This window comes from Erythrolamprus reginae, chromosome 10, assembly GCF_031021105.1.
Source record: "Erythrolamprus reginae isolate rEryReg1 chromosome 10, rEryReg1.hap1, whole genome shotgun sequence".
Taxonomy (NCBI): Eukaryota; Metazoa; Chordata; class Lepidosauria; order Squamata; family Dipsadidae; genus Erythrolamprus; species Erythrolamprus reginae.
Window position 1 is genome coordinate 39,656,520 of NC_091959.1, and position 24,442 is coordinate 39,680,961.

Genomic DNA, 24,442 nt, shown 5'->3' on the forward strand with positions numbered 1-24,442 from the left:
AATATACCAAATGAAGAAATGGTGATTAGGAAAATGCTAGATTGTGCTAAATTAAGCAAATTAACATACAAATTACAGAATTTTAAAAAAGACTACTACAGAGTTTGGGGGAAATTATATAGTTGGATAGAAAAGAAAAGAAAATGAACTAAGGTTTAAGAAAAAGAATGAATCAATGGAAACAGAATTGTAAAGTATTAAGCTAATTCATTTTGTTGTTGTTATACTGTATATCTGAAAGTTTGTCTGTATGTCTTTTGTTTGTTCATTATTAAAATTTTAAAAAAATATTTAAAAAACAAAGACAAATTCCTTGTGTGTCCAATCGTACTTAGCCAATAAAGAATTCTATTCCATTTGCTATGTCTATTCATAGCTGACCTTGTTACCATTAGCTCCCCCCCCCCTTCATTAATATCTTTAATATGGTCTTGGTAGTTTCTTGATCAGGGTGTCTGGAACCAACAAAAACTCTCCCACGAACACTGATAGGGCAAACCACTGGAATAGAAAAAATGCCACTCCCTTCTAAACACTGATATCAACATTGATGATATCACCTGGCTGGGTCATGAAACGTTTCAACATTCAGCTGCCTGGCTTCAAGCAATTCATTCCTTTTTTTTTTAACCCAATAATTAACCCTGGAAATAGCCAATAGCTGTTTTCATTTTAAGTCCCTCCTTTTCATTTTCACAGCCAATGAGGGATCAGAGAGAATGGGGCTTTTAATTTATACTTCTATAAACCTGCCTTTCTAATCCTAGTTGGGATTAGTGAATGGTGGTTTGGTTTTTGCTCCTTGTGCTTGGGAGCTGGAAGCTGTGGACTATAGTGATATTTTGAAATAGGTGAGTGTCTATAGCTGTATTTCATGTGTTTAGGTTGTTAGAAGATTCAATTATGGTACACAAACGTAATTTTTAATTCTTGGAGATAGTTATACTGTACATCTTAATGCTATGTGAATATATTCGCAACTTATCAGATACAACATACTGTACTTTATAAGCTATATATTTCATTATATCCGGCCATTAATGCATGTTTTAAAAAAAATATTGTTTTTAATTGTTGGTTTTAAATTGTCCTGAACTGTTTTTAAGGGGTTTTAATATTACACTTTGTGGTATTTTTGGGTTGTGAGCCGGCCAGAGTCCTTTGGGAGTTGGGTGACATACAAATCCAAAGAAACAAATATTTATCACCCATTTGAATATATTATACAATATACAATGTATTTGCATAATGTAATACAGTACTTTGTATTACAATGTTTATAAATTCATGTACTTGAACATATATAGTGTATACGTGTATATATACGTGTGTATTATATATAGAGAGATAAATATAATTTTTGTGTCTATATATATACTGTATGTATATGCATATGTGTGTGTATATATACAGTATATGTGTAAGGTATATGTAGGTATCTATATATGTATATGTGTATACATGTATATCTGGGTATCTTTATACCTTTATCTATATTGATATACAATTACTTATATAGACGTACATACAATTGAAAGACCGAATATAGACGTAACTGAACTGGCTGATTGGCCAAAGCACGTGTCTTTGCCCAAAGAGCGCCGCTCTAGCGTCCTCTCTATGGCTCTCCCGGGACGCTCTGGCCGCCGTCTCGCTCACGTCCGCCGCCGCTTCCTTTCCCCGTCCCCCCGCGGCGCCATGCAGCCCCGCCAGCCAATGAGAGGCGAGCCCCAGCTCCCGGCCCCGCCCCTCCGGATCAGCTGAGGGCTGGCCGGGTGTGTTGACAGCGGCGGCAGCGGCTTCCCGGGTGGCCGGAGCGGGGCGTGAGCGGCGGGGCCCGGCGCGGCTCCCTGGGCCTGCTTTCGGCCGCGCTTCCGACGAGGGAGAGGCCGCGGGGAGGCTCGGACCGGGCGCCGCTCCTTCCCTGTGGGGCAGGACTACAGGTCCCAGTATCCACAGCCAGCAGGGTCTCGCGGGCCAGGGAGGCCCGGCTGGGGAGGGGAGGGACGGGGGAGGAGCGGAGGGGAAGGGGGAGGCCAGCCCATTCCTAGGGGTCCCTCCTTGCCTGGAATAATGGGGCCGACCTGGGGTTGCAAAAAGCGGTTCGGGCGGCTGGGAAGGCATGCAACGTGTGCAAAGGGAGGGGGACGAGTGTGCAAGGGTGTAAAGGGAGGGGGAAGAGCCAATGCAGCTGAGGAATATGGAGGACGGGGCTCCCTTTGCAAAGTCATTTCTTTTCCCAAGCAGTTGTGTGTGTGCGTTTGCAGGCTTGCAGAGGGAGGGGGATGCGTGTGCAAATGTGCAAAGGGTTGTCGAAGAGGCAGTGCACACTTTTTGAATGTATCCACGGTCAAAGGAAAGGAGAGTAGTGTGCAAATGTGCAAAGGGATATAGAGGAGCCAATGCAACTGAGGAATATGGGGCGGAGCTTCCTTAGCAAAGTCATTTCTTTTGCCAAGCGTGTGCGTGTGTGCACGCAGGCCCATGTGCAAATGGAGGGGGATGTGTGTGCAAATGTGCAAAGGGATGTGGAAGAACCAGTGCAGCTGAGGAATATGGGAACAATGCTTCCTTAGCAAAGTCATTTGTTTTCCTAAGCATTTTTCTTTTTTTTAATAATAAACAAAACAAAACATACAGACACACTTTTAAATATAGATATTTTTCTTTGTGTTCATGTGCACACATGCAAAGGAAAGGAGACTAGTGTGCAAGTGTGCAAAGGGAAGAACCAGTGCAGCTGAGGAATATGGGGGCGGTGCTTCCTTACTTAGCAAAGTCATTTCTTTTCCCAAGCATTTTTTTTGTGTGTGAATATGTACACACCTGCAAAGGACAAGTGTGGAAGTGTGAAAAGGAATTTAGTAGAGCCAATGCAAGTGAGAAATATGAGGACAGGGCTTCCTTAGCTGTTTCTTTTCCCAGAGGAACGCAGGTTGTGTGTGGAGTTGTGTGGTGTATAAATATTAAAAGCTGGGCCCACTTTCAGCACTGTAGGGGAGAAAATAAGGCACATAGCATTTGGCCTGTTTGCTGGCTTGAGTGACTCATATTATTATTTATTTATTTATTTATTATATTTGTATGCCGCCCCTCTCCGAGGACTCGGAGTGCCTTTGTATAAATGGCAGGATAAAAAATGCATTTGTGAAATATTTTTACCCTAAATTATAATAGCACGTAAATGTAATTATGAGATAATATAATTATCTTACATTATCCTCTAGGCTACAGTATCCAATCCCTTCAGCTCTGCACCAGGGAAGGGTTACATATTTTTGTGTCGAATCATATATATATATATGTGTGTGTGTGTGTTTTTGCTGAATTTGAAAATTAAGGGAGACTAAGATAGATCTATTTCAGCCTTGTTCTGTCCTCATCAGCTAGCCATACCCTCACTGGGACCCTCCAGCTCTGCACCAGGGAAAGGGTTACATGTTTTTTTTTGTGTCGAATCACCCTGGTATATTGAAGGAGCATCACAGCTTCCTTTTTGCCTCTTGGCCCAATCCAGAGCCATTTCCAAGGCAGTTAATTTATTCATAGTCAACAAACTACATTATGTATGTGTCACATGTTTGTGCTGAATTTGATATATAATCATATATATACGACTATATATATGTATCCACTGTGTATATATATAGCATATTCTTGTGGGCTTCTTACAAACTGTTCTTACAAACGAGTCTACGGAAAGGGGCGGCATACAAATCTAATAAATAATAAATAAATAAATAAACAGTTGAGCCCAGTTTCCCAAAAGCTCAACCAATCAACTTAACCCACCCATCTCCAGCATCCTTGTATTTCTTCTTTTCCTTTGCAGATGTAAAGTCCAGATGGAGCACATGGACCACGGAGGGCAGATCCAACCCACCGGAAAGCCTCAACCTTGGGGAAAGTTGATCCGGTTGGGGGTAGAACAAACCGAGCCCCATCTCATGTTGCTGAAAAACGAGTGGACCATTGGCAGGAAAAGATGTACGGTGCTCCCAAAACTCTGTAGCAGTGATGGCGAACCTATGGCATGGGTGCCACAGGTGGCACACGGAGCCATATCTGCTGGCACGCCAGCTGTTGTCCTAGCTCAGCTCCAATGTGCAGCTGATTTTTTTGGGTTACACAGAGGCTCTAGGAGGGTGTTTCTGCCTTCCAAAGAACCTCCAGTGGGATGGGGAAGGCATTTTTACCCTCCTTTGGCTCCAGGGAAGCCTTTGGAGCCTGGGGAGGGCGAAACACGAGTCTACTGGGCCCACCAGAAGTTGGGAAACAGGGCATTTCCAGCCTCCAGAGGGCCTCCTGGGGGGGGGGGGAAGCTCTTTTTGCCCTCCCCATGCATTGAATTATGGGTGTGGGCACTCGCGCATGCACAATAGTGCATCCCCATGCTCTTTCCCCTCCCGAGGAAAAGAAGGTTCGCCATCACTGCTCTATAGTCTTGCACTCGTAAAACAAATATTAACTGTCCTTCCATTGTGAAATGATGAGCAAAATTTGGGGGTGTTGGGGAGAAATGGCAGAAGGGGCGTACATAAGTGCACTGGTGTGTCTTTCGTCCCCTGTCCAATTGTCTTTCCTTTCTCTCACTTATCATATATATTTTCTTTCTTTCATATATCCTCTCCTCTAAGTTCACTTTACCCTTATATATATTACTACATGTCTATTTTTCTTCCTATGTATTTGTGTATTGGCCAAATGAATAAATAAATAATAAAAATGAATAAGGTTTTGTAGAAAGTTCAGGTGAAATTAACAAATTTAGCAATGTCCTTTTATTCCCCCTCCCTCTCTGTGTCTCCAAAGGTTGCGACTTGTCTTTCCCTGGCAATAAATTGGTGTCTGGCTATCACTGTAAAATAACCGTGGATGAAAAATCGGGGCAGGTTTGGCTGCAGGATACCAGGTCAGCGCTGTTTTTACCCTTTTTCGGTGTTTCTGCGGGTGAAAACACATATTTCACGTGTGTCTCTTTTGAAAGGCTTGGGTTTTTCTTCTGATTTTTCTTTTACGTACACTGAGAGCATTTGCACCAAAGACACAAATTTCCTTGTGTGTCCAACCACACTTGGCCAATAAAGAATTCTATTTCTATTATAAATGGACGAAGTTCCATGTAATTAATACAGGTGGTCTTCGACTTAACAGCCACAATTGAACCCAATATTGCTGCTGCTAAGCAAGGCAGTTGTTAAGTGAGTTTTGCCCCATTTTATGACCTGTCTTATTTATTTATTTATTGGATTTCTATCCCACCCCTCACCGAGGACTCGGGGCGGCTTCCAATAAAACTAAAAACAAACGGTCTAAAACACCAATTTAATCTAAAAGCAGTCATATTCAATCCACCAACATACTTTCCATTCTATTATTATTATTATTTATTAGATTTGTATGCCGTCCCTCTCCCTAGACTCAGAGCGGCTCACAGCAATAATAAAAACAATGTACAATAACAAATGTAATATTTAAAAATATCTAAAAACCCCTTATTTAAAAACAAGACATACACATAAACATACCATGCATAAATTATATAGGCCTGGGGGAGATATCTCAATTCCACCATGCCTGACGGCAGAGGTGGGTTTTAAGGAGTTTACAAAAGGCAAGGAGGGTGGGGGCAATCCTAATCTCTGGGGGGAGCTGGTTCCAGAGGGTCGGGGCCGCCACAGAGAAGGCTCTTCCCCTGGGTCCCGCCAGATGACATTGTTTAGTTGACGTGACCCGGAGAAGGCCAACTCTGTGGGACCTAACTGGTCGCTGGGATTCGTGCGGCAGAAGGCGGTTCCAGAGATATTCTGGTCCGATGCCATGAAGGGCTTTAATATACATTAATTGATAGGCAGGGGCTGATGATTGGTGTTCCCAGGCTTGGTGGCATAAATAAGTTTTCAAATTCTTACAAAAGGCAAGGAGGGTGGGGGCGGTACAAATCTCTAAGGCGAACTGATTCCAAAGGGCTGGGCCCCCCACAGAGAAGGCTCTTCCCCTAAGCCCCGCCAAGCGACGTTTTCTAATCTACGGGACCTGTAGAAGGCCAACTCTGTGGGACCTGACCGGTCGCTGGGACTCATGCATCAGAAGGCTGTCCCGTAAGTAATCTGGTCCGATGGCCTGTAGGGCTTTATAGGTCATAACCAACACTTTGAATTGTGTTTGGAAACCGATCGGCAGCCAATGCAGCCTGCAGAGTGTTGGAGAAACATGGGCATACATAGGGAGGCCCATGACCACTCGTGCGGCTGCATTCTGCACGAACTGTAGTTTCCGAGCGCTCTTCGAAGGTAGCCCCATGTAGTACATTAGAGACTCCCCATCCAGGTAGGGCCACAACTGGTGCACCTGGCAAACCTGAGCAAACGCGCCCCTCGACACATTTCAAAAAATCCTTTCTTAGCAAGCACTAGACGCCAAGAGGAACATAGGTGCCAAGTTTCAAGTTTGTAGGCTTTACGATTCTGGAGATTTCGTAATGATGCTTGAGTGGCATTTGGCTTTTATATGAGAGCTTACGCACCAATTTTTTTGTATGTCCAATCACACAAGGGCCAATAAAAGAATTCTATCTTGATCCCACCTGTGTTTCTTGCCTTCCTCTGCAGCACTAATGGAACAGTGATCAATAAACAGAAAGTGGTGAAGAAACAGACCTGCCCTTTACACACTGGAGACGTGATCTACGTTGTTTACAGGAAATACGATCCAGGAAACAGTAAGAAAGTCTTATTCCATCCCCTTTAACAGCTTTATTCAAGGAAAACCAATTAAAATGTTCTACAGGTGGCACCTATCACCAGAAAGACTTGCAAAAATGTTCCCTAAAACCTCTCCAATATGTTGGAAGTGTAAAAAAGAAAGAGGCACGTTCTACCATAAATGGTGGACATGCACACAGGCAAAAAAGTTTTGGAATAAAATAACAAATTGCTTAAAAGAAATAGCAAATGAAGAAATCAGGAAAAAAACCAGAATTATATTTATTGGGTATTTTTAATTAAAAAATAGAAAAAGAAGTAAGATACCTAGTTATACATATACTAACAGCTGCCAGAATAGTATATGCCCAACAGTGGAAAACAGATAAAATACCGGAAGAAAACATAATAATTAAAAAAATACTAGACTGTGCGGAGATGGACAGGCTATCCAAAGGATTAGAGGGAAAAGAAGAATCAGATTACTATAAAACATGGGCAAAATTTTATGATTGGCTAAAAGAAATAAATAAATAAAAATTTATGCAAAGCAACACATCAAATAAAAGAATTCAAAAATTAATATTATGTAAAAGAAGTGTAATTCTCTGATCAAATATCCCAAAAAAAAAAGTGGGGAAACTTTCATTTCCCAAATGTTGTATATATATGTTTTTATGTATGTTTTTTTCCTTTGTCTTGTATGTCACATTTGTAAAATAAAACAAAAACAAAACAGCTTTATACAATAAGGCAGGGCTCTCCAACCTTGGCAACTTTAAGACTTGTGGACTTCAACTCCCAGAGTTCCTCAGTCAGCTTTCAACTCTGGGAGCTGAAGTCCACATGCTTTGCTGATTGAAGAACTCTGGAAGTTCCCAGGTTTTGCTGGCCGAGGAAGTCTGGGAGTTGAAGTCCACATGTCTTAAAATTGCCAAGGTTGGAGCCCTCTGCAATAAGGGAAAGGGGCAGGTGAGCCAGAGCAGCCTCTTTCAAAGGTTAAATCCCTGACCTTTTGGGCTGCAGCTACTGCGGTACAGTAGTTCTAAAGTTTACAAGTGATTAGGTTTGTCAAAGACAACTTAAAACCCTACAGACGAGAGAGTGACAAATTTGTAAATTGATGTGTTGGTTATAAAAGCCTTTTGGCCTGTTTCACAAGGAGTGGACAAATGAAACACTGTTGTATTTTACAACAGAGGAGTTTATAAGTAGGTGTGTTAGTCTTTTATTTTTAAGGCAGCTTTTTCTTCCCTTGGTTGCTCTGTGTAACCACCCCCCCCCCCTCCTTTAAAAAAATGTTTTGGTGTTTGTATTTTAACTTTTCTTGAACAAACAGCTCCAACTAAGCAACCCAGGGATAACTCAACATGGAGTTCTGATGATCTAGGGTCTGCTAGGGGGAGGGGGCTGGACCCATCCTCGAATACAGCTCATCTGTTTGGAACCCATATCGCATCTCAGACATAAACACTCTTGAAAATGAGTCCAAAGATACTTCACCAGAAGAGCCCTTCACTCCTCCACTCAAAATAGAATACCCTATAAGACTAGACTTTCAATCCTGGGCCTAGAAAGTTTAGAACTAAGACACCTAAAACAAGGTCTAAGTATTGCCCACAAGATCATATGCTGCAACGTCCTGCCTGTCGGCGACTACTTCAGCTTCAACCACAACAACACAAGAGCACACAACAGATTTAAACTTAATATTAACCGCTCCAAACTTGACTGTAACAAATACGACTTCAGTAACCGAGTTGTTGAAGCGTGGAACTCATTACCGGACTCCATAGTGTCATCCCCAAACCCCCCAACACTTTTACCCTTAGATTATCTATGGTTGACCTATCCAGATTCCTAAGAGGTCAGAAAGGGGCGAGTACAAGTGCACTAGAGTGCCTTCCGTCCCCTGTCCTATTGCTCTCCTATATCTCCTATACATTACTATTATTACTATACCTTCTTTTCTATTATTTCTTAGATATATTTTACTATGAGTATCTCTTCTATAACCTTCATCATGTATTTTACTATGTGTATATAGATATATACCCACTAAAACCCTCATTTTGTATTGGACAAAATAAATAAATAAAAATAAATAAATAAATAAATAGATCAGTGTTTCCCAACCTTGGCAACTTAAAGATATTTGGACTTCAATTCCCAGAATTCTGGGAGTTGAAGTCCATATATCTTCAAGTTGCCAAGGTTGGGAAACACTGGAAGAGATGACTTTCAATGTCCCTTTCAACTCTGTTAATCTGTATCCGATTTGAGATCATTGGGGGGAAGAGGTTGGGGGAGCTCCAGGCTCCAACTGAAATTCTATTTCCCTTTTTGTAGTGCAGAAAGAGATAGTAGCAGAATAGCAGAGCTCCTACTCAGGGACTAGGATAAGTAGATAAGAGGGAGCCCTCTGGACTCCGATTTATTCCTCTTAATTTAATGTGGTCAATGGGAATTGAAGCCCAAAGGGTCTAGGGGAATATCAATAATAATAATAATTTATTATTATTTCTATAATTTATATAATAATTTGTATGCCGCCCCTCTCCGCAGACTCGGGGCAGCAATGTTCTGACCTAAGCTTCCTGATAAATAAATATAGTACAAACAGCGTCCAAAAAACCCTTTTATTTTAAGGGCCGTGAATTATTATTATTATTATTATTATTATTATTATTATTATTAATTAGATTTGTATGCCACCCCTCTCTGTAGACTCGGGGCGGCTCACAGCAATGATAAAAACAATATACAGTGGAACCCCGACATAAGAGCTGCTCTACTTAAGAGCAACTCGAGATAAGAGCTGGGAGGGGAGAGATATTTTTGTTCTACTTACAAGCCCAAATTCGAGATACAAGCGCCAAGGAGCTGTCTCCTGAAGCCAAACGCTAACTTCCGCGTTCGGCTTCAGGAGACAGCTGCGAAGCGGCGCGCGTGTTTTAAAAGGTTGCAGCCGGCCTGGGGGGCTCGGGGGGGTGCTTGCAGCTTTCTTTCTTGCTCTTTTTCTTTCTCTCTTTTACCTTCCCTTCCTCTATTTCTTCTTTTCTTTCTCCTTCCCACCTTCTTCCCTCCCTCCCTCCCTTCACTCATTCCTCTCTTACTCTCCCCTTTCATAAGTTTCCTTGCTTCCTTCCTCTGTTCCTGTCCCTTCCCCCTTTCTTTCTTTCTTTCTTTCTTGCTCTTTTTCTTTCTCTCTTTTACCTTCCCTTCCTCTATTTCTTCTTTTCTTTCTCCTTCCCACCTTCTTCCCTCCCTCCCTTCACTCATTCCTCTCTTACTCTCCCCTTTCATAAGTTTCCTTGCTTCCTTCCTCTGTTCCTGTCCCTTCCCCCTTTCTTTCTTTCTTTCTTTCTTTCTTTCTTGCTCTTTTTCTTTCTCTCTTTTACCTTCCCTTCCTCTATTTCTTCTTTTCTTTCTCCTTCCCACCTTCTTCACTCCCTCCCTTCACTCATTCCTCTCTTACTCTCCCCTTTCATAAGTTTCCTTGCTTCCTTCCTCTGTTCCTGTCCCTTCCCCCTTTCTTTCTTTCTTTCTTTCTTTCTTGCTCTTTTTCTTTCTCTCTTTTACCTTCCATTCCTCTATTTCTTCTTTTCTTTCTCCTTCCCACCTTCTTCCCTCCCTCCCTCCCTTCACTCATTCCTCTCTTACTCTCCCCTTTCATAAGTTTCCTTGCTTCCTTCCTCTGTTCCTGTCCCTTCCCTCTTTCCTTCCTTCCTTCCCACCCTCCGTCCATTCATTCACCCATTCCTCTCTTGATCGCTTAAAGCCGGTCCCTGGTGCAAAAAGGGTTGGGGACCTCTGTCCTACAGGATTGGGTGGCAGAGAAGTTGAACTTATGTAAATTTAAAAGTTTAAGAAAGTTTACAAGTTAAGTGAAAGAAACTTCATTATTCATTTATATGTACATGTACATTTCTTCATTAAAAACATGTCTTTCTGCATAATTTAGACTAACTTTGTGAGTTTTTTGAGGGCTGGAACCAATTAAAATTATTTACATTAATTCCTATGGGGAAAAGTTGTTCGAGATAAGAGCTGCTCGACTTAAGAGCCCAGGTCCGGAAGGAATTAAACTCGTATCTCGAGGTACCACTGTACAATGACAAATCTAATAGTTAGAATCTAAAATAACAATACAGTGATCCCTTGAGTATCGCGAGGGTTACGTTCCAAGACCCCTCGCGATACTCGATTTTTCGCAATGTAGTGGTGCGGAAGTAAAAACACCATCTGCGCATGCGCGCCCCTTTTTCCATGGCCGCGCATGCGCAGATGGTGTTTTTACTTCCGCACCTGGGAAGACCCAGGGAAGGTTCCTTCCGCCGCCCAGCAGCTGAGGAGCTGCCCGCCGCTTGTCCGCCCGCCGCTTGTCCGCTGCCCGCCCGCCGCTCGCCTGCCCGCCGCTCGGTGCACGATCGGGGTTTCCCCTTTGCGTGGGCGGCGGGGAATTCTGGGAGTTGAAGACCCAGGGAAGGTTCCTTCGGCCGCCCAGCAGCTGATCTGCTCGGCAGCGCAGTAGCAGCGAGGAGCCGAAGATGGGGTTTCCCCGTTGCCCACGCAAAGGGGGAAACCCCATCTTCGGCTCCTCGCTGCTACTGCGCTGCCGAGCAGATCAGCTGCTGGGCGGCCGAAGGAACCTTCCCTGGGTGCCGCCCGCCGCTCGAGAGCAAGAGGGGGAGAGATAGAGAAAGAGAGAGAAGGAAAGAAAGAGATGAGAGAGGGAGGAAGAGAGTGTGAGAGAGGAAGAAGCAAGATAGAGAAAGAGAGAGAGAAAGAAAGATGAGAAAGGAAGGGAGTGACGTCATCGGGTGGAAAAATCGCGATATAGCGTTTCGCGAAGATCGAGATCGCGAAACTTGAGGGATCACTGTAATACATTTAAAAAGTATAAAAAAACCAGAAACCCCAATATATAAAAAACATACATACAGTCATATCATACACACACACAAAAAACCCCTCTACATAGGCAGGGGGAGATGTTTCAGTTCCCCCACGCTTGACGACAGAGGTGGGTTTTAAGGAGTTTACGAAAGGCAATTATGTTCGTTCCCAGCCGTAATAAGTCCCAGACAATATTTAATGAGTCCGACAAAGTAAGACAAGAAGTCTTTCTGGAAGAAGGCAGGTAGGCACAGCAACTTTATCTCTTTTGACACGCTGCCAAAGGCCACGCTGCCAAAGGCCAATTAGCTTTGCAAGGCCAAACAGAAAGTCAGAACTCAAATGACATGAGTTGAGCAAAGTTCCTTCCTGCAAGGACCAGATCCCCTTGCTCCTCTTTTATGTCCTACGGGAGGGGCCAGTCATCTCCAAGCCTTACTCCCGAGTAGCCCTTTCCCTCCATAACAGTTCTTGCCTTCTGGCAGCTCTGTGCATGCCACATAGGGAGCAGGCTCCCCTGCTTTCTTTTCTTTTTTTAAAAAAAAATTATAAATTCTTATTTACACGTATAAATATACACAGAAAGAAAGAAAAGAAAACGTATATAAAAAGAAAAAAAATACATCACAAGTACATATTAAAATATAGGCGAGTACAGGATCAGTCTGTAAATTCTTCTGAAACTATGCAAATTTTCTTTAGCCAGTTACAGTTATTATCAAAATTCAATTTCATGTCGTCAGGCATGGGGGAATTGAAATTTTCCCTTCCCCCTAGGCTTATAGAATTTATACATGGTATGCTTGTATGTATAAGTGGTTCTTTAAATTGGGGTTTTTAAGATTATTTTTAATATTAGATTTGTTCACATTGTCTTTTTTATTGTTGTTAGCCGCCCCGAGTCTTCGGAGAGGGGCGGCATACAAATCTAATAAATTAGATTACGCAAATTACTCAAGACCCACCTTTGTCGCCAGGCATGGGGGAGTTAGGATATTCCTTCCCCCTAGGCCATTACAAATTATGTATGGTATGTTTGTGTGTATGTTTGGTTTTTATAATAGGGGTTTTTAGTTGTTTTATTAAATTGGATTGTTACATGTTGTTTTTTATCATTGTTGTTAGCTGCCCCGAGTCTGCGGAGAGGGGCGGCATATAAATCCAATAAATAATAATAATAATAAATAAATAAATTTGTCTCTTTTAAATAACATATAAAAGAAAATAGAAGCAGAATATATAAGTAACATATAAATCAGATGTTCGTCTAGAAGTTCATACCTTCTTTCTCTGCCTCGCTCATGTCGGACTCTGGAGGCTTAGGAGTCAGCACAAAACTCCCAGATGGCCCCGGGCTGGATCTCTGCCTCCGATACCAAGCCTTCTCCAATCTCTAGGCCTGACCCATGGTCCTCCCCCAGCCCCCTCGCTGGGCGACTCTGTTTCCAGCTCCACAGGCCGCTGATGGACCACCACAACCAGAGGTGGCTCTGAGTCTAGCGGAGTCCAGCACAATTATGCCACTGCACCTGGGCAGGTAGCAAAATCGTGCATGGACATTCAGGGGCGCACGGGGGCAAGCACACTGTTCCACCTTAGCAGCGCACCTCTGACAACAACCAATTGATCTGCCCAAACCACAACAGCCTTGTTGGTGCAGTGGTAAGACCGCAGTACTGCAATCTACTTCTGCTGATCACCAGCTGTCAGCAGTTTGGCAGACTGAATCTCAGCAGGCTCAAGGTCGACTCAGCCTTCCATCCTTCCAAGGTCGGTAAAATGAGGACCCAGATTGTTGGGGGCAAGATGATGACTGTCTGTAAACCACATAGAGAGGGCTGTGAGGCATGTGACGCAGTATGTAAGTCTAAATTAGAACTGCCCCTACCCTCCTTGCCTTTCGTAAACTCCTCAAAACCCACCTTTGTCGTCAGGCATGGGGGAATTGAGATATCTCCCCCGGACCTATATAATTTATGTATGGTATGTTTGTAGGTATGTCTGCTTAAAAATGGGGTTTTTAAACTATTTTAAAATTTTAAATTGTATATTATTAGATTTGTTATGAATTGTTTTATTGTGTTGTGAGCCGCCCCGAGTCCACGGAAAGGGGCGGCATACAAATCAAATCAAATCCAATCCAATAAATAGATAGATAGATAGATAGATAGATAGATAGATAGATAGATAGATAGATAGATAGATAGATAGATAGATAGATAGAAAGATAGATAGATAGATAGATAGATAGATAGATAGATAGATAGATAGATAGATAGATAGATAGATAAATGCAAATGCCCTTGCTTTGACTGTTGATCCACAAAGTCTTGACAGTTAACCAAATTCTTGGTTACCATTCAACATGATTATCATCACTGCTGGTCACGGGATCTGTATAGGTTTGGGGTGCTCCGATGAAGGTCTTATTGGGCTTAATGGGATGGTGATACTTATTCATTTGCTCCTTGCTTGGTAAGAGTTTAAACCGGAATAACAGAGTTGGAAGGCACCTTTATTTATTTTATTTTATTTATTTATTTATTCGATTTGTATGCCGCCCCTCTCCGTAGACTCGGGGCGGCTAACAACAATGATAAAAACAGCATGTAACAATCCAATTAATAAAACAACTAAAAACCCTTATTATAAAACCAGACATACACACAGACATACCATGCATAACTTGTAATGGCCTAGGGGGAAGGAATATCTTAACTCCCCCATGCCTGGTGGCATAAGTGAGTCTTGAGTAGTCTTGAGGCCATCTAGTCCAGTGTTTCCCAACCTTGGCAACTTGAAGATATCTGGACTTCAACTCCCAGAATTCCCCAGCCAGCATTTGCTGGCTGGAGAATTCTAGGAGTTGAAGTCCAGATATCTTCAAGTTGCCATGGTTGGGAAACACTGATCTAGTCCACCCTTCTGCTCAGGCAGGAGACCCTATACCAGTGATGGCGCATCTCTATTTGTTCGTGTTCCAAAAGGGTGGGTGTGGGTGTGCTAGCGTTCCCTTCCCCCTCCCCTGCATTCACACACCCTGCACTGCCTATGTTCATGTGCACAATTCCCCTCCCACACACTATTATTATTATTATTATTATTATTATTATTATTATTATTATTTATTAGATTTGTATGCCGCCCCTCTCCGAAGACTCGGGGCGGCTCACAACAATAATAAAAACAATATTATAGTAGAACAAATCTAATATTAAAAAACATATAAAACCCTATCATTATTTTAAAAACCAAACAACACATTCATACCAAACATAAAAAGAGCCTGGGGGAAAGGTGTCTCAACTCCCCCATGCCTGGCGGTCTAAGTGAGTCTTGAGTAGTTTACGAAAGACAGGGAGGGTGGGGGCAATTCTAATCTCCGGGGGGAGTTGATTCCCGAGGGCCGGGGCCGCCGCAGAGAAGGCTCTTCCCCTGGGGCCCGCCAAACGACATTGTTTAGTCGACAGGACCCGGAGAAGGCCAACTCTGTGGGACCTTATCGGTCGCTGGGATTCGTGCGGTAGCAGGCGGTTCCGGAGGTTCTCTGGTCCAATGCCATGTAGGGCTTTAAAGGTCATAACCAACACTTTGAATTGTGACCGGAAACTGATCGGCAGCCAATGCAAGCCACGGAGTGTTGTGGAAATGTGGGCGAATCTTGGAAGCCCCACAATGGCTCTCGCGGAAGCTTCCCTGAACCCTCAGAAGTGCGAAAAAACACCTGTGGCATGCGTGCCATAGCGTCACCATCACATCCCTATACCATTTCAGACAAAACGGTTGTCCAGTCTCCTTTAAAAACCTCCAGGGATGTAGCAGCCACGACCTATAAGGAGGTCCGCCTTGCTTTGCTGCGTTGAGCTCAAACCATCTTCTTCCCTTTCAGACATTGCGTTCCTGTACGAATATTTGCACCCCAAAAAGGATGGAGCCAACGATCCAGGAGGTGAGTAAAGCCGCGTGGGAGAATCGAGCCACGGACCTACCCAGGAGACATTTCAGCTCTTTGCAGCTCTCCTGGCCTCGTTGAGGTCACACTCTCCCTCTTTCTCCATCTCCAGAAGCCCAGCTTGAGTGTGCATGCCACACGACCAAAGATACCTCAAGCACCGCAGGACGCCATGTTAGGATCTCAACAGTGTCAGCTCCTCGGACAAGCTACGAAGACCCGCAGCCATCCACTTCGACGTCAAACCTCTTTGAAATCGTTCCTACCTCTCCCGCCGTGTCCACATCCACTGAGAAGGCGAACTCTTCAGTAGTCGGCAAAGGTAGAATCTCTTTGGCCCAAGATTGAAGGGTGACCATAGTACAAGTGGTACCTCTCCCTAGGAAAGCCTCTACTTACGAACTTTTCTAGATAAGAACTGGGTGTTCAAGATTTTTTTGCCTCTTCTCAAGAATAATTTTCCACTTACAAACCCAAGCCTCTGAAACTGTAACCGGGAAAGGTGGGGAGAAGCCTCCATGGGGCCTCTCTAGGAATCTCCTGGGAGGAAACAGGGCCGGAAAAGGTGGGGAGAAGCCTCCGTGGGACCTCTCTAGGAATCTCCTGGGAGGAAACGGGGCCGGAAAAGGTGGGGAGAAGTCTCCGTGGGGCCTCTCTAGGAATCTCCTGGGAAGAAACGGGGCCGGAAAAGGTGGGGAGAAGTCTCCGTGGGGCCTCTTTAGGAATCTCCTGGGAGGAAACAGGGCCGGGAAAGATGGGGAGAAGCCTCCGTGGGGCCTCCCTAGGAATCTCCTGGGAAGAAACGGGGCCGGAAAAGGTGGGGAGAAGTCTCCGTGGGGCCTCTCTAGGAATCTCCTTGGAAGGAAACAGGGCCAGGAAATATGGGGAGAAGCCTCCGTGGGGCCTCTCTAGGAATCTCCTGGGAGGAAACAGGGCCGGAAAAGATGGGAAGAAGCCTCCGTGGGGCCTCTCTAGGAATCTTCTGAGAGGAAACAGGGCCAGAAAAGGTGGGGAGAAGCCTCGGTGGGGTCTCTCTAGGAATCTCCTGGGAGGAAACGGGGCCGGAAAAGGTGGGGAGAAGTCTCCGTGGGGCCTCTCTAGGAATCTCCTTGGAAGGAAACAGGGCCAGGAAATATGGGGAGAAGCCTCCGTGGGGCCTCTCTAGGAATCTCCTGGGAGGAAACAGGGCCGGAAAAGGTGGGGAGAAGTCTCCGTGGGGCCTCTCTAGGAATCTCCTGGGAAGAAACGGGGCCGGAAAAGGTGGGGAGAAGTCTCCGTGGGGCCTCTTTAGGAATCTCCTGGGAGGAAACAGGGCCGGGAAAGATGGGGAGAAGCCTCCGTGGGGCCTCCCTAGGAATCTCCTGGGAAGAAACGGGGCCGGAAAAGGTGGGGAGAAGTCTCCGTGGGGCCTCTCTAGGAATCTCCTTGGAAGGAAACAGGGCCAGGAAATATGGGGAGAAGCCTCCGTGGGGCCTCTCTAGGAATCTCCTGGGAGGAAACAGGGCCGGAAAAGATGGGAAGAAGCCTCCGTGGGGCCTCTCTAGGAATTTTCTGAGAGGAAACAGGGCCAGAAAAGGTGGGGAGAAGCCTCGGTGGGGTCTCTCTAGGAATCTCCTTGGAAGGAAACAGGGCCAGGAAATATGGGGAGAAGCCTCCGTGGGGCCTCTCTAGGAATCTCCTGGGAGGAAACAGGGCCGGAAAAGATGGGAAGAAGCCTCCGTGGGGCCTCTCTAGGAATCTCCTGGGAGGAAACAGGGCCGGAAAAGGTGGGGAGAAGCCTCGGTGGGGTCTCTCTAGGAATCTCCTGGGAGGAAACGGGGCCGGAAAAGGTGGGGAGAAGTCTCCGTGGGGCCTCTCTAGGAATCTCCTGGGAAGAAACGGGGCCGGAAAAGGTGGGGAGAAGTCTCCGTGGGGCCTCTCTAGGTATCTCCTGGGAGGAAACAGGGCCGGAAAAGGTGGGGAGAAGCCTCGGTGGGGTCTCTCTAGGAATCTCCTGGGAGGAAACGGGACCGGAAAAGGTGGGAAGAAGCCTCCGTGGGGTCTCTCTAGGAATCTCCTGGGAGGAAACAGGGCCGAAAAGGTGGGGAGAAGCCTCGGTGGGGTCTCTCTAGGAATCTCCTGGGAGGAAACGGGGCCGGAAAAGGTGGGGAGAAGTCTCCGTGGGGCCTCTCTAGGAATCTCCTGGGAAGAAACGGGGCCGGAAAAGGTGGGGAGAAGTCTCCGTGGGGCCTCTCTAGGTATCTCCTGGGAGGAAACAGGGCCGGAGAAGGTGGGGAGAAGTCTCCGTGGGGCCTCTCTAGGAATCTCCTGGGAGGAAACCGGTCCAGAAAAGGTGGGGAGAAGGCTCGGTGGGGTCTCTCTAGGAATATCCTGGGAGGAAACAGGGCCGGAAAAGGTGGGGAGAAGTCTCCGTGGGGCCTCTCTAGGAATCTCCTGGGAGGAAACAGGGTCTCCACCCTCCCTGTGGTTTCCCCAATCGCACACATTATTTCCTTTTACATTGATTCCTATGGGGAAAATTGCTTGTTACCAATTTTTTTACTTAAGAACCCGGTCACAGAACGAATTAAGTAAAGGTACCATTGTATTGCTGGAAGTGGGTGGATAGGCAAAGGTTGGCTCGGAAAGATTCTCAGCCATCCACGTCACAGTTGCACCAAAGGTGCTTTTTTCAGGAGGCAACTGGGCTGTGTTGGTTTTTCTTTTGAAGGCGTTTCGCTTCTCATCCCAGAAGCTTCTCCAGCTCTGACTGGACGGTGGGGAATGGAAGGATTGATACTCCTTGCAGGCAACTGGTCATTTGCGTCCTTTTAGAGGTCGTTGAGGCCACTTGGAGGTTTATCTGTGTCCCCAGAGTCACCTGAGCGGTGCAAATGCTTCCTGTAGTCTGCAATTTTTTTCCCCCTCTGGAAATCCATTCCTACTCTCCCATCATTCCAGGGACGCTCCTCCCAAATTGTATAGCTAAAAGTCTGTAGAAATTCTCAATCATCCAGGTCATGGTTGTCCCAAAGGTGCTTTTTCAAAAGGCATCTGGACCGCTCTTTGTTTTTCTTTGTGAAGATTTATTTATTTATTTACTTACTTACTTACTTACTTACTTACTTACTTACTTACTTACTTACTTACTTACTTACTTATTAGATTTGTATGCCGCCCCTCTCCGTAGACTCGGGGCGGCTCACAATAGAATAAAACAGTTCATGACAAATCTAATAATTTACAATTTAAAATATTTAAAAACCCCATTATTAAAAAGACATACATACAAATATACCATACATAAATTATATAGGCCCGGGGGAAATATCTAAGTTCCCCCATGCCTGACAACAAAGGTGGGTTTTGAGAAGTTTACGAAAGGCAAGGAGGGTAGGGGCAGTTCTAATCTCTGGGGGGAGCTGGTTCCAGAGAGTCGGGGCCGCCACAAAGAAGGCTCTTCCTCTGGGGCCCGCCAACCGACATTGTTTAGTTGACGGGACCCGGAGAAGGCCAACTCTGTGGGACCTAATCGGCAGAAGGCGGTCCCAGAGATATTCTGGTCCGATGCCATGAAGGGCTTTATAGGTCATAACCAACACTTTGAATTGTGACTGGAAACTGATTGGCAACCAATGCAGACTGTTGAGTGTTGGTGTAACATGGGCATGAGCTTCTTCATCTCTCAGTACAGTGACCAGACAGCTGGTGGGACCCCTTTGGAGGTCGAACAGTCATTTCACAGGGTTCACCTAAGACCCTGGGGAAAGTCAAATTTCCCATGGTGTCAGGAACTAAAGCTTCTGTTCTAGTGCCTTGGAACATATTTTTTTACAATCCAACCAATCAGGCGTTTACAATGGGGTGTCCCTCTGATCTTCCTGCCAATCAGATTAAAGCTCTGTTGGGATAATTCTGGGAATTGAAGTCTACAAGCCTTAAAGCTTTCAAGTTTGGAGACAACCTACTCTGAAGGAACAATTCTCTACTTCCTGAGCCAATCCGAAAGGGGCTTTTTCAGGGGGCAACTGGACTTTGTTTTTTCTTTGAAGACGTTTCACTTTTCATCGAAGAAGCTTCTTCAGCTCTGGCTTATGGTTAGGGGTCACCACAACATGAAGAACTGTATTAAGGGGTTGTGGCATTAGGAAGTGTTCTGTCGGGCTCTCTGGTAGACTCCTCCCAAAAATTCACAGGTACAAATTTCAGACACACACACGTTTGAAAATTCAAAACAATGGTCTTTATAATGAAAATTCACTTAAACCAAGCCCTCTTTTGGTATAGCAAAGAGCATTGGTCTCCAAACAAACTGGTAATTTGTACAAGTCCCTTATCAGTTCTGTGATACTTAGCTTGCAGCTGTGAGGCAATTTACAGTCCTCCTTCTTTCACAAAGTGAAACACACTTTGCTCTGGTTTAATTTCCAAGCGGGGAAAAATCAGCACACAAAAGGTCAAAGTCAGCAAAGCAGTCACGAAACACAAAGATCAGATAATCCTCCACAATGGCCAAACCCACAGGCTGCTATTTATAGCAGCCTCACTAATGACCACAGCCCCACCCAACCACAGGTGGCCTCGTTTTCTTTGATAATAATCTCTCAGTTGTTGCTGCCTATGCATCGCTCTCCGCATGCGTGGCTGTATCATTAACTCTTGTTCTGAATCCAAGGAGGACCTAGATAATTGATCTCCTTCTGAGCTGTCTGCCCCACTCTCCTCCTCCCTGTCACTCATGTCTTGGTCAGAGGAGCCTTCATCAGCAGATTCCACCGGGGGGGGCAAAACAGGCCCTGCAGCATGTGGATGTCTCCCCCACATCCACAGTCCTTGGGGCAGGAGCTGGGCCAGAGCAAATCACAACAGGAAGGTTGAGAACCACTGGTTTAGAGGATCATTTGAAGCAGAAGATTTATTTGTGTCCTCAAGGTCAGATGAGCAGCGCTATTAGTTCCTGTAGTTAGAAATTTTTCTCTCTCTCTGGAAATCCATTCCTTCTCCCACACCATTCCAAGGGGGGGGGGGGGTTTCATCCTTCAATTCCCCAAGAGCTGAAGGAGTTTCTTCAATGAGAAGCGAAACGTCTTCAACGAAAAAAACAAAGTCCAGTTGCCCCCTGAAAAATCACCTTTTGGATTGGCTCAAGAAGTAGAGAATTGTTCCTTCAGAGCAGGGAAGACTTAATGAACTCAATCTGTATAGTTTGGAGGACAGAAGGAAAAGGGGGGGGACATGATCAAAACATTTAAATATGTTAAAGGGTTAAATGAGATCCAGGAGGGAAGTGTTTTTAATAGGAAAGTGAACGCAAGAACAAGGGGACACAATCTGAAGTTAGTTGGGGGAAAGATCAAAAGCAACATGAGAAAATATCATTTTAGTGAAAGAGTAGTAGATCCTTGGAACAAACTTCCAGCAGACGTGGTTGGTAAATCCACAGTGACTGAATTTAAACATGCCTGGGATAAACATAGATCCACCCTAAGATAAAATACAGGAAATATTTTATCACAAATTGTTTCAACTCCTACCCTCAAAACATCGCTATAGAGCACTGCACATCAAGACAACTAGACACAAGAACAGTTTTTTTCCGAACGCCATCACTCTACTAAACAAATAATTCCCTCAACACTGTCAGACTTTCTACTAAATCTGCACTTCTATTCTACTAGTTCTTCTCATCATTCCTATCACCCATTTCCTCCCATGTTGACTGTATGACTGTAACTTATTGCTTATATCCTAAGATTTTTATTAATATTTTATTTATTATTTATTTATTACTTAGATTTGTATGCCGCCCCTCTCCGAAGACTTTTGCTTCTTCATTGCTTATTTGACCCCTATGACAATCATTAAGTGTTGTATCACATGATTCTTGACAAATGTATATTTTATTTTATGTACGCTGAGAGCATATGCACCAAGACAAATTCCTTGTGTGTCCAATCACACTTGGCCAATAAAAATTCTATTCTATTCTATTCTAAATAGTATAAGGGCAGACGAGATGGACCATGAGGTCTTTTTCTGCCGTCAGTCTTCTATGTTTCTATGTCTCCAAACCTGAGAGCTTTAAGGCTTGTAGACTTCAACTCCCAGAATTCCTGAGCCAGCTGTGCTGACTGGGGAATCCTGGGAGTTGGAAGTCCACATACCTTAAGGTGGCCAAGCTTGGTGCCCCCCTGCTCCAGAGTTTCATTTGGTTGCGTCCAAAGATCCTTCACTTGTGATCACCATTCTTTCCATGATTGCAGGACCCCAACCTCGCACCTTAATTGTTGCACCCGCTTTGATCAGATTGGTAGCACCCACAGCGCAGACATTGTTTCAACTCAGGCCGCCTGTTGTAAATTCAAAAACTTCTGGTGCTTTGAGGGACGCAGAGAAAACAGCCACGTTCCAGGTTTCAGGAAGTGAAGAAGAAGATTTGCCCTTCCCCGTTAGGAAGAAAACCCGAAGAGGTTGGTATATGGTATATTTATTTATTTATTGGATTTGTATGCCGCCCCTCTCCATGGACTCCCTGTTCTGCAGGGAGAGATTTGATACCTACTTTTTTCCCCCCAGGAGTAATTTTTTTAAAAAATTTCCTCCACATCATAACATACAAAAAACAATATACAGTACCCTCTATTTTGTTACAATAAAATAGTTTTGGATTAGTAAATCTTATATAATCAAATTATACATTCTTAAATCCCATCTATTTAATTTCAGTTATCATCGCACACACCCTTATTCCATTCTTTCTAATTTTGTCACCCAGATAAATCTCCATTAATCTCTAATTAAGTCCATCACTATTGATAAAATCAATATCTTTAACATCTTGTAATCTTAATATCAAAACCGTAGTGCCTTCTTCCCTCTTAGTACAAATCTCAAAATGGACTAAAAACCCTTATACCTAATTTGATCAGTGTAAAAATTGTATACAGTGTTCCCTCGATTTTCGCGGGTTCAAACTTCGCGAATAGCCTATGCCACGGTTTTTCAAACAATATAAATTAAAAAAAACTTCACGTTTTTTTCCTATACCACGGTTTTTCCCCACCCGATGACATCATATGTCATCGCCAAACTAATAATTTTTGCAAATAAATAACAAAAAAAATAATTGTTAATAAATAATTATGTTTATAAATATCAGGATCACTAAGCGTCTTATTCAAGGGTGAGTACCAGTAATAATGGTGAGTAAATGGTTGTTAAGGGAATGGGAAATGGTAATTTAGGGGTTTAAAGTGTTAAGGGATGGCTTGTGATACTGTCCATAGCCAAAAATGGTGTATTTACTTCCGCATCTCTACTTTGCGGAAATTCGACTTTTGCGGGCGGTCTCGGAACGCATCCCCGCGGAAATCGAGGGAACACTGTACTTACACTTTATCAGTTTAAAAAACCAACAAAAACAAATATTTAAATTCATTACTTATCATTATGCCATTATTATATTTCATCCCTCTTGGTAAATTAAAGCTAAGCAATAAAAACAAATGCTTTTGATTTTCAAATCTATGAACCCCAATTAACAAACTAAACCGAATTGAATAAACCTTAGTAATGTTAATCAAACCTACTTAAGTCACCTTAATATATTTCATAGATTTATAAATTTTATCAAAATTCATGACTCTACTACTACTAAATGAATAAATAAAAATAACTACCAAAATTAAGAAACTGTTATAAAGTATTATAAAGTATTCTATATTCAATCAACCTTTTGATACCTACTTTTTATTTTTTTATTTGTCATACAAATATAGTATTGTATTGTAGTATGTTTAACATAAGTATAAAATAAAGATAAAAAAGATAAAAAGACATTAGGACAGGAATGGTAGGCACAAAGGCACTTATGCAGGTAGTTAAGATCACAATGTTCTTAGACCAAGCCTTAGCACAACAAGAAACAGACTCTTTGTCCTGGAAAAAACCCTCTTTATTTATCTCCTGTGAATTAATGGCATTCACACACCGAAAAGTCCAGGCAATAGTCCTTCAAAGAGTTAACTGTAGTAACAAGACCTTATCAGTTCATTGAGATAATTGCCAGCTTCCAGCCACAAAGCTGCAACTTAAGTTCTGGCAAGCAGTCCGTGAAACAGATGTCTCCTACAAACCCCACTCCCTTTTTCTTCTATTTATCAGGGTGTCCAGCAAACCTGGAAAACAGGGAAATTAGGGAATTATCAGAGAAATTGGCAGCTCGGGAAATATCAGGGAAGTTGTGAAAAAAAAACCTGAATAAATCAGGGGGAAAACCCAAACTGTATTAAAATGTTTAAAAATCAGGGAAAAATCATGTAAAAAAATCCCGGATCACGCTGCCTGGCAGAGTCAAGCAAAAATGAGCATAACTGTGGCAACAACTTGCTTCCTCAGCTGCCGATATGTCTCCATGGCTTAGCCGTTTGGTATGATGTCATCTACGATTGTGCCTTAAGTCAGTGTTTCCCAACCTTGGCAACTTGAAGATATTTGGATATCTTCAAGTTGCCAAGGTTGGGAAACATTGACTTAAGTAGATCGCAAGTTACAGGGAAATACCAGGGAATTTCAAAATGCTTTCCCCCTGGGCATCCAATTCATTCCCCAGCCAGGGGAATTCAGCATTCACTTATGCCTTTCTTCCCAAGTTGGCTTCTTGTCCCTGGTTGTTCTCCTCTCCTAAATGCTCTGTGCATATGTGCATCTGGAACAGGCCCCAGCTGTTCTTCCTCCCAATTATCTCAGCTTCCATGGGCGCTGGAAAATCTTGGACAGCCCTGGCTCTATCTCTGTGTCCAATGCAGAGCCTTCCCCAGACTCCAGAATTGGGGCCCAGGTTCCTCCCCAACCTTCTCATCGTCGGAATCTGCCGCCAGCACCACTGGCAACACAACAGCCCTTAGAA

The 24,442-nt window shown here is 43.9% G+C and overlaps 1 protein-coding gene across 20 annotated transcripts in view; it reads left to right on the top strand.

Annotated features, from left to right (window-relative positions):
* Positions 1 to 695: 695 nt before the first annotated feature.
* The window catches only part of CHFR (checkpoint with forkhead and ring finger domains), a 56,760-nt gene continuing 33,013 nt past the window's right edge, over positions 696 to 24,442 (top strand). For 10 of the 20 annotated variants that reach the window (XR_011559981.1, XR_011559986.1, XR_011559987.1 and 7 more), the window contains exons 1-7: positions 762 to 851; positions 3,833 to 3,987; positions 4,813 to 4,912; positions 6,612 to 6,721; positions 15,493 to 15,552; positions 15,668 to 15,877; positions 21,798 to 22,004. Coding sequence is in view for 13 of the 20 variants with exons in the window: in XM_070762702.1 (XP_070618803.1) it covers positions 3,846 to 3,987; positions 4,813 to 4,912; positions 6,612 to 6,721; positions 15,493 to 15,552; positions 15,668 to 15,877; positions 21,798 to 22,004 (829 nt within the window). In the remaining 7 variants the exon portion in view is untranslated. Of the gene's footprint in view, positions 852 to 1,753; positions 1,944 to 3,832; positions 3,988 to 4,812; positions 4,913 to 6,611; positions 6,722 to 15,492; positions 15,553 to 15,667; positions 15,878 to 21,797; positions 22,005 to 24,442 lie in introns of those variants that run through there. The other 10 variants (XR_011559984.1, XM_070762703.1, XM_070762706.1 and 7 more) reach the window with 4 other exon arrangements.